The sequence below is a fragment of the Carcharhinus amblyrhynchos genome, chromosome 12 (genome assembly GCF_965287045.1).
Source record: "Carcharhinus amblyrhynchos chromosome 12, sCarAmb.v2.hapA, whole genome shotgun sequence".
In the NCBI taxonomy this organism is placed as follows: Eukaryota; Metazoa; Chordata; class Chondrichthyes; order Carcharhiniformes; family Carcharhinidae; genus Carcharhinus; species Carcharhinus amblyrhynchos.
Window position 1 is genome coordinate 40766432 of NC_137335.1, and position 17032 is coordinate 40783463.

The 17032-nt window shown below is 41.0% G+C and overlaps 1 protein-coding gene across 2 annotated transcripts in view; it reads left to right on the forward strand.

Annotated features, from left to right (window-relative positions):
- LOC145350927 (EGF-containing fibulin-like extracellular matrix protein 1) overlaps nucleotides 1-16070 on the forward strand; it is a 103079-nt gene extending 87009 nt beyond the window's left edge. The window contains exons 6-11 of one of the 2 annotated variants that reach the window (XM_080200400.1): nucleotides 1380-1499; nucleotides 4593-4712; nucleotides 5932-6051; nucleotides 11837-11960; nucleotides 14180-14372; nucleotides 15626-16070. In XM_080200400.1, coding sequence (XP_080056526.1) covers nucleotides 1380-1499; nucleotides 4593-4712; nucleotides 5932-6051; nucleotides 11837-11960; nucleotides 14180-14372; nucleotides 15626-15787 — 839 coding nt within the window. In that variant the 3' untranslated portion in view covers nucleotides 15788-16070. The remainder of the gene's footprint in view (nucleotides 1-1379; nucleotides 1500-4592; nucleotides 4713-5931; nucleotides 6052-11836; nucleotides 11961-14179; nucleotides 14373-15625) is intronic. The other variant, XM_080200401.1, reaches the window with a different exon arrangement.
- The last annotated feature ends 962 nt before the right edge of the window (nucleotides 16071-17032 follow it).

Here is a 17032-nt window from a genome sequence, read left to right on the forward strand (position 1 = left end):
TCTGTATTAGACCTGTCTAGAGGACATAGGATCCTGTGACAGACCAAACACATAGAATGATGACAGGTCTTCTTGGTGGTTTCTTCCTCCACCCACAAGCAATGATAGAAATATACTTACCGCTTCCAAGCAACTGTCTTGAAGCACCCGTTGAAGTGGTGGAGGCTACCTCGCTAAATATTTTTAAGATGCGGGTTGATGGGTTTTTGATAAGAGAGGGGATTAAGGGTTATGGGGAGAGGGCGGGAAAGTGGAACTGAGCAGCGACAGATCAGCCATGATCTTTTTGAATGGCGGGGCAGGCTCGAAGGGCTGGATGGCCTACTCCTGCTCCTATTTCTTATGTTCTTATGTTCTTATGTCTTAAACTCCCTTCAACAACTAAGTTTCCCAAAGCCCAGGAAACATAAGGTAATGGGAAATAGGAGCAGGAATAGGCCATTAAGTACGCCCCACTATTCAGTACAATCATGGTCAATCCCCTACCATAACTCGTGAATCATAGAATCCCTACAGTACAGAAGGAGGCAATTTGGCCCATCGAGCCTGCACTGACAACAAACCCATCCAGACCCCATCCCCATAACCTCACATATTTACCCCACTAATCCCCTTGACACGAAGGAGCAATTTTTTACCATGGCCAGTCCAACTAACCTGCAAGTCTTTGGATTGTGGGAGGAAACCAGAGCACCTGTAGGAAACACTACAGACATGGGCAGAACATGCAAACACTCCACAGACAGTGACCTGAGGCCGGTATTGAACCCGGGTCTCTGGCGTTTTGAGGCAGCATCGCTAACCACCGTGTGATGAGAGTGTGGTTCAAGAAGAAAGTCCACCAATTCCTTCTCGGAGCAATTAAGGTTAAGCAATAAATGTTGGCCTTGCACATTCTGAAAACTATTTAAAAATTAAATGATAAACACTGTTGTAAAGTGCAATATCATTTGATGAGATGATTGATTTCATCTTGAAACACCGGTGAATTTATTTTTCTGGTGTCTATTTAGTAATCTCATGGCTGCGCTGGCTGATTAATCGAGTAACTGAATACCATTATCACACTGGTGTTGGTTCAGTACTAATATAGTTTAATGAGGTAGGAAATAACCAAAACCAAATTACTACCAGACTGCAGCTCTTAGTCTCTGCTGAAGATTAGTTAGTGACTTACTAAGTCACTAAGACTTACTGAGGAAGACAGAATGGATCCAAGTGTTAACAATAAAAACTGACTTGAAACAGAAAAAGGCAACCTTTCTGTGATAATATTACATCATTGGGCAACAGCCCTTGGCATTAATCATTCTGGGTGTCTGGCAATGATTTTCTTAAATATGAGCAGTTGTGTAATGTATTTTTCAATGATTATGCAGACATTGATGAATGTAACATAGCCACCTATTGCCATCACGGATGTGTCAACACAGCTGGTTCCTATTACTGTCAGTGCAACACAGGTTTTCAGCTGGCAAGCAATAATCACACGTGTAGAGGTAAGCATCTGTTCCTACTCATCCAGGATACCTTGTATTAAGCTATGAGACATCATCGGCAGTGATTTCAGTATTAGCATAAGAAAGCTTTTTCCATCTGTTGCCTTAAGAGTATATTAAAAGTGCCTGCCTTATATTTGAAGGCATAATTAAAGCTTTGCAGGATATTTTGTCGTAACTTTCCTCCCCTTCACTCTAAAGATTTATTATTTGTTATTCTGTTGAATGAAATACACAGTTTTATGATTCACATGTAACATCAGGTGAAGGAAAAGTTCCGTCCTTTGAAAGTTTATTCAACAACTTCAGCATGAAAGGATCTTTCCGTCTCCATAGTGACATCATTAGAAATTGGCAGTCATTGTATCAGAGTAACTTCAAACCATTCTTTTTTAACATTGCGAGCAATACCCCACTGAAATACTTTCCTACTTGTATTGGCCGAGTTGGGTTAAAGCCACAGGTCATAGTAATTCTTGGTGTTCCAGTAATTCCACAAAGAAAAGTCTTGTAGGCATATAAAACAAACTACCTTTTATGTAATGATAAGTGTAATGTAAGAAGAAATTCGAATTAATTCTAATGAGTAATTGTACTGCCTGGTGTGGTACAGAGCTATAAAGATCAGGAATACCCTGGGTTCGATCAGAATCTTTATTGAAGTTAACGCCTGCTGGATGGCAATAAAACACCTTAGGTTAGCCTTAAGGGCCCTTGGCCTTGGGTGGGAAAAGGCCAGTGAGAATTGCAGTTCAGTGCCTCCTGTTGTGCACACAAGAGAGACTTTGGCAGTCATGATCCTGAATATAGATAGCTCACCAAGAATCAATGACCTGGAATTTCCTGGGAGCTACTTCCATTCTGTCATTATAACATCACCAGACATGAGGCAGAAACCCCAGTCATTACATAGCTGCCAAGGTTTGTGTCGTACTTCCAGCAGTGCAGTAAGTGAAGTGCCAAGGAAATTCCTGGCCAGATTTTTCTGTACAAAACTCTGGTGCGGCCGCACTTGGAGTATTGCATACAGTTCTGGTCGCCGCATTATAAGAAGGATGTGGAGGCGTTGGAAAGGGTGCAGAGGAGATTTACCAGGATGTTGCCTGGTATGGTGGGAAGGTCTTATGAGGAAAGGCTGAGGGACTTGAGGTTATTTTCGTTAGAAGAAGGTTAAGAGGTGACCTAATTGAGGCATACAAGATGATCAGAGGGTTAGATAGGGTGGATAGTCAGAGCCTTTTTCCTTGGATGGTGATGGCTAACACGAGGGGACATAGCTTTAAATTAAGGGGTGGTAATTATAGGACAGATGTCAGAGGTAGGTTCTTTACTCAGAGGGTAGTAAGGGCATGGAATGCCCTGCCTGCAGCACTTGTGGACTCGCCAACTTTAAGGGCGTTCAAATGGTCAGTGGATAGGCATATGGATAACATTGGAATAGTTTAGGTTAGAGGGTCATTAGATTGGTTCCACTGGTCGGCGCAACATCGAGGTCTGAAGGGCCTGTACTGCGCTGTAACGTTCTGTGTTCTAGATTCTATGTTCATACCTGAAGAATGGCCATTTGGGCATTATCTGGGGCTTCCACAGCCCATGGAACTGTACTTTGGCAAGGTCAGAAGAGAATTGTGAAGGGACTTCTAAGTAAAGCATTACTAACAGATGTCTTATTATTATTTCCTTCATGATGAGAGGTCTCAAGTCAGTCTCTACATTTTGGCTTTTTCTGTTAGAAGTAAACAAAGATATGACCTCCAGTACAATGCTGCTTTCTGTAACGTTACAGTAGATGTTTTGATTGGACACCTATAAAAACTGTTTTCTTAAACTGACAATTCAATTCTACTAAGGAAAAATCAAAATAAGTGAAACAATATTTCTTGCAGGACATGACGGAATCTGGAGATTGTTACTATGCCTTGTGGACTATCCTGAATAAATTAACGCTTGGCTTTCTCTCTGTCTAGGGTATCCCAGTCTGAACCTATGCTATTATGAGTGTTAGTCTTCTATTTAAAATGGAGAGGTTGTGTTTGCCAAATGTCGCAGTCAGCAATCCTTTAAAAATATGTAATAATTTCCTGCAATATTTTGAAAAAAATCAAAACGGATTGTCATAAGTTATTGAAATGCATGAAAGGAAGTGGGCTACTTTTCATGCCAAGCATTGGCCATTTTGAAGAAACAATATTTGTCTCATGGGAATTTTTATTTTAGAAGTGCCCATTTTGGCATCAGCTTGTAATCCCTGTGCCTCACTATTTACCATCCACCACCTTCACAATTCACGCCCCCTCCCTGTTAGGATACACGGTAACACTGTCATTGAGTATACTTCCAATATGGGTGACAACTTTTTATACAACAAATCTTCAGGATTTGGAATGCTAGGTGCACACAGATTTCACTCTATTCTTCAAAAGGGAATTGGATAAATACTTGAAAAAGAAAATATTGCAGAGAAATGGGAAAAGAGCCACGGAGTAGGGCTATGTCATTTCCAAAGAGTTGGCACAGATTAGATGAATCAGTTGACTTACTTTTTTGCTGCAATATTCAATGATTCTAGGCCCTGAAGTGATTCCACCGAAAGTAATAAGGTGGTGGCAACTTCATCCAGGTCAGAGAGATACTTTGGAAGTATCCCACCTTGGGAAACCTCAATGGGAAACCTGCATTGCTAGACTCCAATGGGCCATTCCCAGGTCAAGCACCTCCCAGAGTGATTTTCACCTTGGTCTGAAATTGCAGCCCACCTGCTTTCTTATGAGTTTATAAACACACTGGACTGTTCCCTATCAGTCACATTGAGCAGGTAGCAGGATTGAATACCCACTCAGCACTCTCCATGTCTGTAAGAATACTGACTTTTTACAAATATATCAATTAAAGTATGTTTAAGTGAACTGGTTGAGGTTCTGGGAAAGAGTTTGTGAAAGAGCTGAAAGACAGTCTGCTCAAAATGTCCCTCAGAAAAATTGATCTGTAGCATCTCATTTTAAGGTCCCTTAAACGTTTCTGTAATTTTATTTGCAAAAAAATCATTTTGCTGAGATTTTGAATGACAATTACATGTTTTCCTTTCCCCTTTAGATATTAATGAGTGTGAGACTAGTGCTCCATGCGATCACCAATGTTTTAATATTGTGGGTTCGTTCATCTGCCAATGTGAGCAAGGATATGAATTAAATACAGATAAAGTTACATGCAGAGGTAATGACATGTAGGATCATTTATGCCATTAACTCAACCAATGGACAATAGTTTGCCTTCCTCCTCTATTGTTCACACATAAAAATGAGAAGGCTATGACTTTGGCCATTTGGTGATGCATACAGCCAACAGAATAGCTGAGTATTCAGGTAACATTGCACATGCCCTGAACCATGATAGTGTCCATTGTCCTCACTTTACACCCCACCAGTGCCCACGTTCAAAGGATCATCCCCCGCCATTTATGCCAACTCCAGTATGATGCCACCATGAAACACATCTTCCCCTCATCCCCCTGTCAGCATTTCTGCTCCCTCCTTGACACCCTGGTCCACTCCTCCATTACCTCCAACCCTTCATCCCCTTCCCACGGCATCTTGCCTTGCAATTGCAAAATATGCAACACATGCTCCTTTACTTCCTCCCTCCCCGCTGTCCTTTCAGGTAAAGCTGAATTGCTTACACCTCCTTCAGTTTGGTTTATTGTATTTGTTGCTCCCAATGTGGTTTCCTTTACACTAGGGAGACTTTAAATGCAGACTGGATTACCATTGCTCCTTTGCTCCATCTACAAGCATGACCCCAATCTTCCACTCTCACAAATTATAACCTTGATTTACCTAACTCGAGGCTGCCTGGAAATCTCCCGTTACCTTACCTTTCCAGCTGCTGACAGCACTGTACCTCTGCTAGACAATAACTGCAGAGCTGGTGCCAACAACTGATATAATTCACTTACTGCTTCTGAAAGAAAGAACTGCCTTCTTACACCACTGCCTTTGGGGAAATCCACATATGATTTTATTCTACAGAGATCCCAGCATTGTACCTACAGGTAGTGCTTATCAGAATTTCATCTCTTTGGATTCATTCATTGGTTCCTCTTTATTCCCACTGATTAAATTCCTTATTTGCTTTGGTGAATTTTAACCAAAAATGCCAGGATGTCAGTGGGATAGTTTTCTACTTCTGTCACCCAGTTGTAATACCAAGTGGAAGCAGATGTGTACAGTAGTTAGATGCAGAATTAAGACCAAACCTCAAAACATTATCCATACCTTATTGATGTGAAGGAATCCAGTTGGCCACATCTGTACATCTCAGCACGTTCCGAGAATACATATTTCACAACTTCTCCTGTTCAGATATCATCAGCAAGAAAATATGCTGCAAATTTTACATTTTTTAAGAAGCTATAAAATGGTCTCTTGTAATGCAGATGTTGATGAGTGTGCCTACTCCAGCTACATGTGTCAGTACCAATGTATAAATGAGCCAGGACGATACTCATGCCTCTGTCCCGATGGATACAAGCTCCTGGGTTCAAGAATGTGCCAAGGTAAAGAATCCAAGCAATAATTTCTTCTTTCCTATATTAGAAAAATTAATGCTATTTTGGATGCTGAAAATTTCAAATTATGTCTTGTATTTAGTTTGCCCCCAGAACATAAAAATGCCTCAGAGCATCACACCTCAAAGGTGTGCCCCTAAAGCCCCTAAAATTACAAAAATGATCAGCTTAGATAGTTACTACAGTTTAAAGTTTATTTATTAGTGTCACAAGAAGGGTTACATTCACACTGCAATGAAGTTACTGTGAAAATCCCCCACTTGCCACACTCCAGCACCTGTTTGGGTCACTGAGGGAGAACTTAACATGGCTAATGCACCTCACCAGCACATCTCTCAGATTGTGGGAGGAAACTGGAACACCCGGAGGAAACTCACACAGACACGGGGTGAGTGTGCAGACTCCACACAGAGAGTCACCCAAGCTGGGAATCGAACCTGGGCCCCTGGAGCTGTGAGACAGCAGTGCTAACCACTGTGCTATGTTAACCTGATGTATTCCAATCTCCAATTGATTAAATGTTAACTTAATCAAAAGTATCCAATAAAAGGACCAATCTTCAATGAATAATCAACACAAAATTAAAGTCAAAATTGCTCAATTTTTCAAAGATGTCTTTCAAATAACAGAAAGTACCACAAAACTGATTAGTCAACTTATGTAGAATTACACAGAATGCACAGCACGGAAAAGACCATTCGACTCGACTTGTTCATACCTGTGTTTCTGCTCCACATAAGCCAAATTCCTCATCTCACCTTATATAACCATTCCATAACCTGTCTCCCAATGATTATCTAGTTTCCCCTTAGATGGGCCTATCTGTTTGCCTCAATTACTATTTGAGGTAGCAAATTCCAGATTTTAATGACACTTTGAGTAAAGAGATTTCTTCTGAATATCTTATTCATTAGTGACTATCATTCAGGAATTTATATTTCATCCTTTTTTAGTAATATGGCTTTTCACACTACTAACTGCATACTCTTCAAATGAATTTGTAAGATTTTACAGGAATAAGCTACCAAAGAAATTACTGAAATTAACTACAAACCTACTTATTGATCAGATTTTGCAGTGTGTGACATCTCATGATGTGATCCATTAGTTTGACTGCTTGTGCATGTTTTTGCTTTAAAACATTTTGCCCACTGAGTTGCTGGAAGCGTGAGCTGAGAACTGCACTGACTGTGCTGTGAGGACAATGGGATGTCTGAGACTTTGTTGAATAATGCGATAGTTTGTCCCTTTATCCAATAAAATTTACAAATTAAGAAATCTGTGAAGGTGGCTGAATTTGAGGGGGCAAATTCATTCATCAGGTGCAGACAGAGAAATGATTCGATGATTCTAAATAAAAAGAGGGAAAAAAAATTGGAAAATCTGCATATTCACCTCCTATTTCTCATTTCTGGTGCAGAGAATGAGTCCAAACTTCCAACTGTTCTTCTCTCTCCAAACATTGGCTGAACTGCTATTTATAAAGGAGATTATGAATGAGCACTAAAAGGTTCTAAAAGGGATTGTTGCAGACACAATGGTCCTCATTTTAGTGGCACGCCTGCCCCGAAATCGGGGAGGGCGAGGTTCGCAGACCGGCATTCTCCATTGGCCTCAGGTGCAATCTTACTAGCCTCAGGAGGGCATGCCAGTAAAATTCCAACCAGTGGATGTGTTAGCTATGGTTTTCCAAAATTCCTGATTTATTAACAGTACCACAGAATTGGAAGTTTGCAAATGTAGCACCACTTTTCAAGAAATGAGGGAAAGAACAGGAAATTACTAACCTAACATCGCTTGTTCGAAAAATGCTGGAATCTATAATTAAGGAAAGCTTAACATTGCACTCAAAAAAGTATAGTATGGTTATAACAAATCAACATGGTTTTATGAAAGGAAAATCCTGTTTGACAAATTTATTAAAGTTTTTTGAGGATGTAACTAATAGCATAAATAACAGGGAACTAGCAGGTATAGTATATCTGGATTTCTAAAAGGCATTCAATACAGTGCCACACAAAAAGTTAATTGGCAAGACAGGGCTGAATGGAGTTGGGGTAATATATTATGAATAGAGGTTTGGTTGTTGGACAGGAAGAAGAGAGTGGGCATTTTCAGGTTCATGAGCTGTGACTCATGGATTGCCACAGGGATCAATGCTGGGGCCTCAGCTATTTACAATCTAAATTAGTAACTTGAATAAAGAGACAGAGAGCAACATATTTAGGTTTCTAACAACACAAAGCTAGGTGGAAATGTAAACTGTGGGAAGAACACAGAGAAGCTGACAGGAGAGAAAGGCCAGAATTTGATGGCCATTCATGCCAGTGGGATTTTCTCATCCCGCTGCAGTGAACAGAGATTTGGCTGGCCGCCAAATTCTCTGACTTTGCTACAGCAGGAACATGGCATAACTGGTAAGATCACACTGATATAAACAAAGAAATATGGTTAGAGAGTGGGCAACAAGACGACAGATGGAGTATAACACGGGGAAATGTGTTATTCATTTTGACCATAAGAAAAGAAAAGCAGATCTTTTAAAAATGTGTGAAACTTGTAAATGTGAATGTTCAAAGAATCTCTGCTGAGTTTGTTTAAGAGTCACAGGTTAGTACAATAAAAAAAATTAGAAAGGCAAATATAGAAATCTTCCTCCAATTGCACAGCTAAGGCTTTCATGAGACCACCTCTGGAATACTTTATGTAGTTTTGGTCTCCATATTTTAAGAAAGATATACTTGAATTGGAGGTGGTACAGTGAAGGCTCACTAAATCAGTCCCCGGTGTGCATGGACTTCTTGATAATGAAAGGCTGACTAAATTAGGGCTGATGCAGTTTAGAAAAAATGGGAGATGATTTCATTGAAACATACCAGATTCTGAAGAGGCTTGAACTGAGGGATTGTTGCTGCTGGTTGTGGAATCTAAAACATGGACGCCCAGTCTCAAGGTGTAGGGCTGATCATTTAGGATTGAGATGAGGAGAAATTACTTCACTCAAAAAGCTGTGAATCTTTGAAATTCTCTGCCTCAGAGAGTTGTGGATGCTCCATCATTGAATATATTTCAGGCTGGGATACACAGATTTTCAGTCTCTCAAGGACTGAAGTAATATGAGAAGGGGGTGAAAAATGGTGTTAATGCCAAAGATCAGCCATGATTATATTGAATAATGGATGAGCCTCATGGTTTCTTCCTGCTCCTATCTCTTGTGTTTTTATGGATTCACAGCCCTTTTCCGTTTTTAGTTCAATACTGTAACTGATTAGCAAGCAATGTTTAGCCTATTGGCAGGGAATGTTCATTCCACTAGCAGACTGTTTACCTGAGTAATACAGTCACCCTTTTCATGTTTCTCTGCATCAAAAGAAAGATGGTTCATATTTTATCAAGAGCAATTTCCATAGTTAATGCCGCATTATTATACCAGATCCCCTAATCTGTCAGCTTTCCATGTTAATATGTTACACCAGTGCTAAATGACCACATTATATATTATACTGCATATAACATACATTGCAGTGTTATGATTCAGTTAGCGACTACTAACATTTAAAAAGAAATCTGAATCCCATGTTTTACCCAATAGAACTACTCCACAAGATTTCACCTTTTGTTAACTTTATTGTGCAAACAAAATGTCCACTATATCTGGACGATAAGGTTTATAACTATATCTGTTAGGCATTCAGGTTTACATCCTACCTCCCTTAAGAATTCACTGAAAGACAAATTAATGTTTAAATTATTTACTTTTGTGGGGACTACACATACGTGTGCTGCAGTTCTCTGTTCCAGCTATTCTCAGAGGTAAAACTTGCATTTAACTTCTTTTGATGTGGAGGTTCTGGTTATTTTTCCAATACTTCAAAGTTAATTCAGCTGTTTACTTTCTTTCGCATTAAGACCCAGAAGCCCCTTTGTAGATCCTCCCACTGGCTTCAAACTAAGCAATCTTCCAGTTTATGTTCTTCACAAATTCCAAACTGAAAGTAAACCTCACTTGTCCTCCACAAAATCAGTTTTGAAGTTAGGGTTTTACTGTGCTTTCAGTGCATGTCTACCTGTCCTGTATTTTGGCTGATTTCTCTCAGTGAGCTGAAAACCACAGAAGGTCCAAACTGCAACTAACTTCTTCCAGCAAACACCCATATAAATTGAAACCAGAGAATTTCCATAAACTCCATTTGTCTCCATAATGATGTAACCTGCTCTGGGCTGTCCTCAAACTAACCTGAAGATCAATTACCCCTAATTTACAATTTTCTATTAGATCTGATAAGGTAAATGGATTTTTATAACCTTTCAGGGTTCACTGAATCCCTTTAAATTAATTTGCTCTAACTTGGAAAACAATAACATCTCTCTAGACTGCACTCCTTTGCAAGCAGTGTAAACCTTATATCTCCAGTTCTCCAGTAGGTCAGTGCACCAGCTGTTTTATAGCTCTCTCCTTTCTATTCTTTCTACCCTGACTCTGTTAAACAAATTTGAGTAGTCTTTTGAACTGTGATTTCTTTTGGTGTTCTGGCAATCACTAAAGCCAAGCATTTTAATTACTTTATCGTTGCAACAATAATCTTCCCAGAACTAAAATGTCTTTAAAATGTAAACATGAACTATGAACTAGATATTCACAACACTAGGGGCTGAAGTTGTTGAACTTGACACAAGGAAAACATTATGAAAAATGTTCTGACAAAGGGTTGAAACATTAACTTTGTTTCTCTCTCCACAAATACTGCCATACCTGTTGAGTATTTTGTGTAATTTCTGTTTCTGTTTCGGATTTCCAGCATCTGCAGTATTTTGCTCTTATATAATTATAACAACTATTTGTACTGGTTTAGTGGAATGAAACATCACCAAGAAGTGCTTCCCTCACCCTCAGCATCCTTACAGTGATCTGCCTCCATCCCTGTGACCGGCCAGCCCATCCCCAGCAATTGAGATCTCACCTATTGCAGTCGCTTCACCCACAATCTCTCTCCAGTTTCAACCTTCACAGAAAGTCACAGAATCTCTACAGTGCAGAAGATAGCCATTCAGTCCATCTGGTCTGCACTGACTACAATTCCTCCCAGGCCCTATTCTGATAATCCCACACATATTTACCTTGCTAATCCCCTGACACTTGGGTCAATTTAACATGGCCAATCAATCTAACCCTCACATCTTTGGACTGTGGGAGGAAACCCACGCAGACACGGGGAGAATGTGCAAACTCCACACAGACAGTGACCCAAGCCAGGAATCAAACCAGGGTCCCTGGCACTGTGAGGCAGTGTTAATCACTGTGTCCTGCCATTAAAATCAGCTGGTTCTCAGACTTTGCTGCAATTCCAAGAGCTAGTGCAGATTGATGAGGGCATGGTGATGAAGGACTCTATATGGAGCACAATTTTAGAATCAGAACTTCAGTCAAGTTGAATATGAAGGACTGAAGGCTGTGAAGAATGCTGGAAAAGAATAGCCCAGCAAATGAGAGAACATCCAAAAGGAATATTCTTTTCTTTTGACAACTGTCAGCATTATGGGCTCCATCTTTCACAAAGTGTGTATAGATCTCAAACTGGTGTCATTATTAAATAATCAATCTCTATGGAATTGAAATGCCTTGATTATTCCTGTCTTTGCAGCAATTGCTACCTCACGAGTGACGCATGAACAGTGCCAGAATAGCTCTTCAACAATTTATCGTAACTCAGGGATAATCATCCTGCCCTAACTTGATATTTTCCGATGTTCCATTTTAATTTCCCTAAAACAGATATAAATGAGTGTGAAACGGGAAGTGTTTGTGAGGAACAAGAGAAATGTTGGAACTATCATGGTGGATATAGATGTTACCCTCAAAATCCATGCCATGAGCCTTATACTCAGATGTCTGAAAAGTAAGTAATAACATTTTTCCAACAATCTTGATGCGAGATATAGGTGGAAAGCAAATGGAAATGAAAGCAGAATTTTCAACATTTGAAAATCAGTGGAGCTTTTGTTGTTCAGTCAAGCGATATGGGTTTTGTTGGTTAGGCTCACATTTACTTCCCATCACTAATTACCCTTGAGGGTGGTGATGAACTGCCTTCCTGAACAGCTGCACGTTCAGTCCATAGGTGCACCCACAGTGCTGTCAGGGAGGGAGTTCCAGGATTTTGACCCAGTGACAGTGAAGGAATGGCAATATATTTCCAAGTCAGGTTGGTGAGTGACTTGAAGGGAAGCTGCCAGTTGGTGGTGTTCTCATGTGTCTGCTGCCCTTGTCCTTCTAGATGGTAGTGCAGTGGGTTTGGAACCTATTGCCTTGGTGAGTTCCAAGTCAAACTATCAAATGAAATACTGGAAATGTCACATATAAGTATTCCTTTCCTTTCTCTGAAATGTAACTTCAGGTCAGCATTTTATTAATGACTGTAGTAGTTCATCAATACTGAAATAAAAATAGTTAGTCTTGACCAATCCTCAACTTCCCTAATGGTAAATAGCATTGTGTTTCTGTGTTGTAAAACATGTTATTTCTTTTTTGGAGAGTCTGGGTTAGGCTTCTCTAAACATTGTAAAATTTGATGTGATGATGATACGTTCTGATTCATTTTAAGCACTTTTTTTTTTACAATCTTCAAACCAACTGGAATAAATTGGCAAATAAATTTTTAAAAGATTAATTTTACTGGCTCCTCCTAACCTAGTTCACAGGGACAATATCCCTTCCAACTGCACAGCATCTGACGAGGGCCTTCTCTTCATCTCCTTCCCCTTGCATCAGTGCACTCCTCTCCCCTTCAACCAGTTCAAGCTGCTATTCTTCCTTCACTCTCACTGTTCAGGCCGATACTCTTCCACTGCCCACTCCAAGTTAATGCTGATGCTCTCTCTCTCCCCACTTATTCTCAGGTAATACTGGCAACTTCTTCTCCATCCTCCCACCTGACCACTCTCCAGTTTCTCCCCCCTTACCTTCACTAAGTTATCACTCCCAACCTCTCCCTCTCTTTTCCCTCCTGCCCTTTTCCTTTCACTTTTCCATCCTCACTCTTTCCCACTACCCATTTTCCCTCTTCACTGTCACCTACTGCCCTCCTGTACTGCCTTTTTACTTCCATATCATCCATTTCACCCCTTTCACTACCTTTCATTTCCTCTTCTCTGCTTCCAGAATTCCAATGTAATGCTTCATGATAGAAAGGTTTCTAACTACTTCACACTGTAGGTAAAAATGATTGTTCTTGCAAGAATTCCCAGCCATGGCACGCAGTGTACAGAATCACTGTCATTAGCAGTAGAGGCACCACCCAATGGATTGGACCTGGTCTGGTCCAGCACTGGTGGGCCTAAAGCAGAGACAGAGCTGGGAGAGGGCTTACTCTTACTGATTTCAGTTGCCATGCAGTCTATTGATGAGTTCATTCCCTGGTGATATGGCAGGATTTTCCAACCCCAAGATGGTGGGGCCTGATGCAGGAGATTGACTTTCAGTAAGACCGGACGATCCCGGCAGCAAGTGGGATCAGAAAATTCCACACACAGGGTGGGGCATCAGTCTCTGTTTCCTGGTGTTTAGGAAGAACCAGGGGGGTGATTCTCCCAGCCCACTGCACTGCTTTAGCAACACAGCGAGCCTGGAGACATCAACAGAGGCTATTTAGTGAGCTTCCCGCTGGGCATCACGGCCTTAGCGCATCTCTGGCTGCCTGATTTCCAGCATCATCAGCTCTGCACTGGAAATTCGCACACAGCTGATCTCCATATCAAAATCAAAATTTTAATATCATTAACAGGCCTGGGATTGAAGTTTCCGGTCTCACTCGTCTATCCCCCACCCCACCAGGAGTGCTTCACTTCAGCAGAGTTTGCAACAGTTCCCCACTGACAGGGAGCATATGGCCGAACCCCGCTGGAGTGAGGGGAGGTCATGAAGACCCCCCAGGAGGTCGAGTAAGAGGGGGAGTGCCCCCAAGGCACTGCCCAAGGGGCAAAGTGGCAAAGTCCAGGGGACATCTTGGCACTGCTTACTGGACATAGGGCAGTGCCGGGGGGAGCCTATTGGGGGTGAGGCCTACGGGGGGCTTTTGCATTTTTAATGATGCGGGTTTTGTTTTGTTTTTCCATTCAGTCGCTGTGTATGTCCAGCAGCAAATGCAGCCTGTCAGGATCAGCCTTATTCCTATGTGTACAAATACATGAATGTTCGATCAGATAGATCTGTGCCCTCTGATATCTTCCAAATTCAAGCAACAAGCGTTTACCCCAACACCTTCAACACCTTCCAGATCACCTCTGGAAATGAAGGCGAGTTCTATCTGAGGGTGAGTCATTCTTTTATTTCCCTATCAACCACTGTATTGATTTTGTTAAAGAGGTGGGCTCCAAAAATCTGCAAAACGGCTGAGTAATTCCCAGTGGATCTTCCCCATTTGGTTCTTAATGGATGGCATCCTGTCACTGGTGTGTATACCTGCTGAAGAGGCCAGAAGGTAACACTAATCTCTGCTTGGTCCCTGGCTCGAGAGTGATGTGGGAGGTTCCTGGAATCCGTCTTCCAAGAAATATTATTTGTTGCCCCCTCACTCCTCCTTCTGAGGGGAGGAGTTTTAAAATTTATTTAAAATTCCGCTGCTTCTTCTTTGGGCCTCCAGGCCACAGTCCTATTGTGAGTCATTGACATTGTGGAGGTATTCCTGATCAGACCAGCTGTATTTCTAGCTGTGCTGTTCTGAGTCCCAGTCACAGGAAGTTGCAGCCCCAAGCTCTCTTGTACCAACTGCCATGTTTGGGACTGGTGGAGGTCTCATCCAATAAAATAGCACCCTGGAGAATTATACCAAAAGAGCTATGGATTTTCGGAGCTGTGATCATTATAGTCTTTAAACTAAATTGTTGTTGAACACAAGTTTTTTTAAAATATCAATTTATCCTCAAAAGCAAGTGTTACTTGTATTTGCAATGGGAAAGCCCAACAAATATTGCAATTTCCACTGGCCCCCAGAATAAATTTAGCACTGTAGCTTTCCACATTGAGCTTTCCATAATACAACTGTCTAGCTCGAGACCCTATGTAATTATCCATAACAATAGCCTTGTCTACCTAAAAGCACTGTGTGCCTGGGTGCAGCCCCTGTCATTACTCCTGGATGATGTTCAATACTGACGTTCAGTGGTGTCCAGTACTGATCCCTGCCTTTCTGCTGAGGGTCCATGCCTTATGGGTGCAGTTCTTTGCCCACTTACCCCATTCAGATGGAAATTCTCACATGTCCCTGCCAATGGAAGAAGGGACCAATCCTTATCCCGAACCGGCTCTCATGCTGCTCTGTGCAAGAATGCTGATCCAAGTGTTTCTTTAAAAATAAGGCCACAACATTACTTTGGATTATATGATACTTGCTTCAACTGGTCCGTCTGGCTGATCACACCTGCTAAGATCTGGAGTTGTGCGTTCTGAGCCAGGGAAGCATGAGGTCCCAACAAAGCAAATGCCTCAAATAGAATGACTTAAACCGGCTGTCTTTTTTTAAATGTCTTTATTATATTCTTATTTCACTCTTCTGTATTCACGCAGCAAACAAGCAATGTGAGTGCAATGCTTGTCTTAGTGAAGCCTTTAACAGGACCAAAGGAGTACATTGTGGATCTGGAGATGTCAACAGTCAATGCTGTAATGAACTACCGGACTGTGTCTGTGTTGCGGTTGACAATAGTGGTGGGACCTTATTCGTTTTAGTTTAGGTGGCACTGATAAGAATAGCCAGAGTAAAGCATTGATTACCACAGCATTTAACATTCTGGTGTGTTTATGTAATTTGCTTTATGATTCAATTTAACTTTCACTTTTGTATTTTTGGGTCTTTTTGTACAAAGTGCCTTCAATAATGTGTAGAGATAAACTTACTGAAATAAATATACATTACAAATTAATATTTAAAGCTACATAAAGTTCTATTATGTTCGCTATCCAGCCCAAAATTAAATACTTAATATCATGATGTACAAAGTTGTTTTCTAATCAAATAAAATGTACTTCATATATTAAATTGTCGTTTTTGGAATGTTTGCTGCTGTGAATTCAAGTCACGATATTATGAATATCAATCACTTATCTCTCATAAAGGGGACTCTTGTGGTAAAGTAAAGCACAAACATTCACTCATGTAAGCATCAGTATATTGATAGCTTGTCTTTAGTGAATCAGTAAACGTTTTGAGTATTTTATTACTGATAATAGAATAGTTAACAAGTTCACGTTGATAGTCTGCTGGGCCCAGTAGAGTATCTGAATGGGGAAGTATGGCCTCGTGGCATTATTGCTTGACTATTAATTCATAAACCCAGCTAACGTTCTGGAAACTCGAGTTCAAATCAGATGGTGGCATTTGAATTCATTAAAAAATATCTGGAATTAAGAATCTACTGGTGACTATGAAACCTTTGTCGATTGTTGGACAAACCCATCTGGTTCACTAATGTCCTTTAGAACATAAGAACATAAGGAATAGGAGCAGGAGTAGGCCATCTGGCCCTTCGAGCCTGCCCCGCCATTCAATAAGATCATGGCTGATCTGTCGTGGCTCAGTTCCACTTTCCTGCCCTCTCCCCATAACCCTTAATCCCCTCTCTTATCAAAAACCCATCAACCTGCTTCTTAAAAATATTTAGCGAGGCAGCCTCCACCACTTCAACGGGCAGAGAATTCCAGAGATTCACCACCTTTTGAGTGAAGAAGTTCCTCCTCAACTCCGTTCTAAACCGCCCCCCCTTTATCTTGAGGCTGTGCCCCCTAGTCCTACTGTTTTTTTTGAGCGGGAAGAGTCTCTCCACCTCTATCCTATCCATCCCATTCATCATCTTATATGTCTCAATGAGATCTCCCCTCATTCTTCTAAACTCTAACGAGTACAAGCCTAGTTTATTCAGCCTCTCCTCATAGCTCAACCCCCTCAACTCCGGTATCAGCCTAGTAAACCTCCTC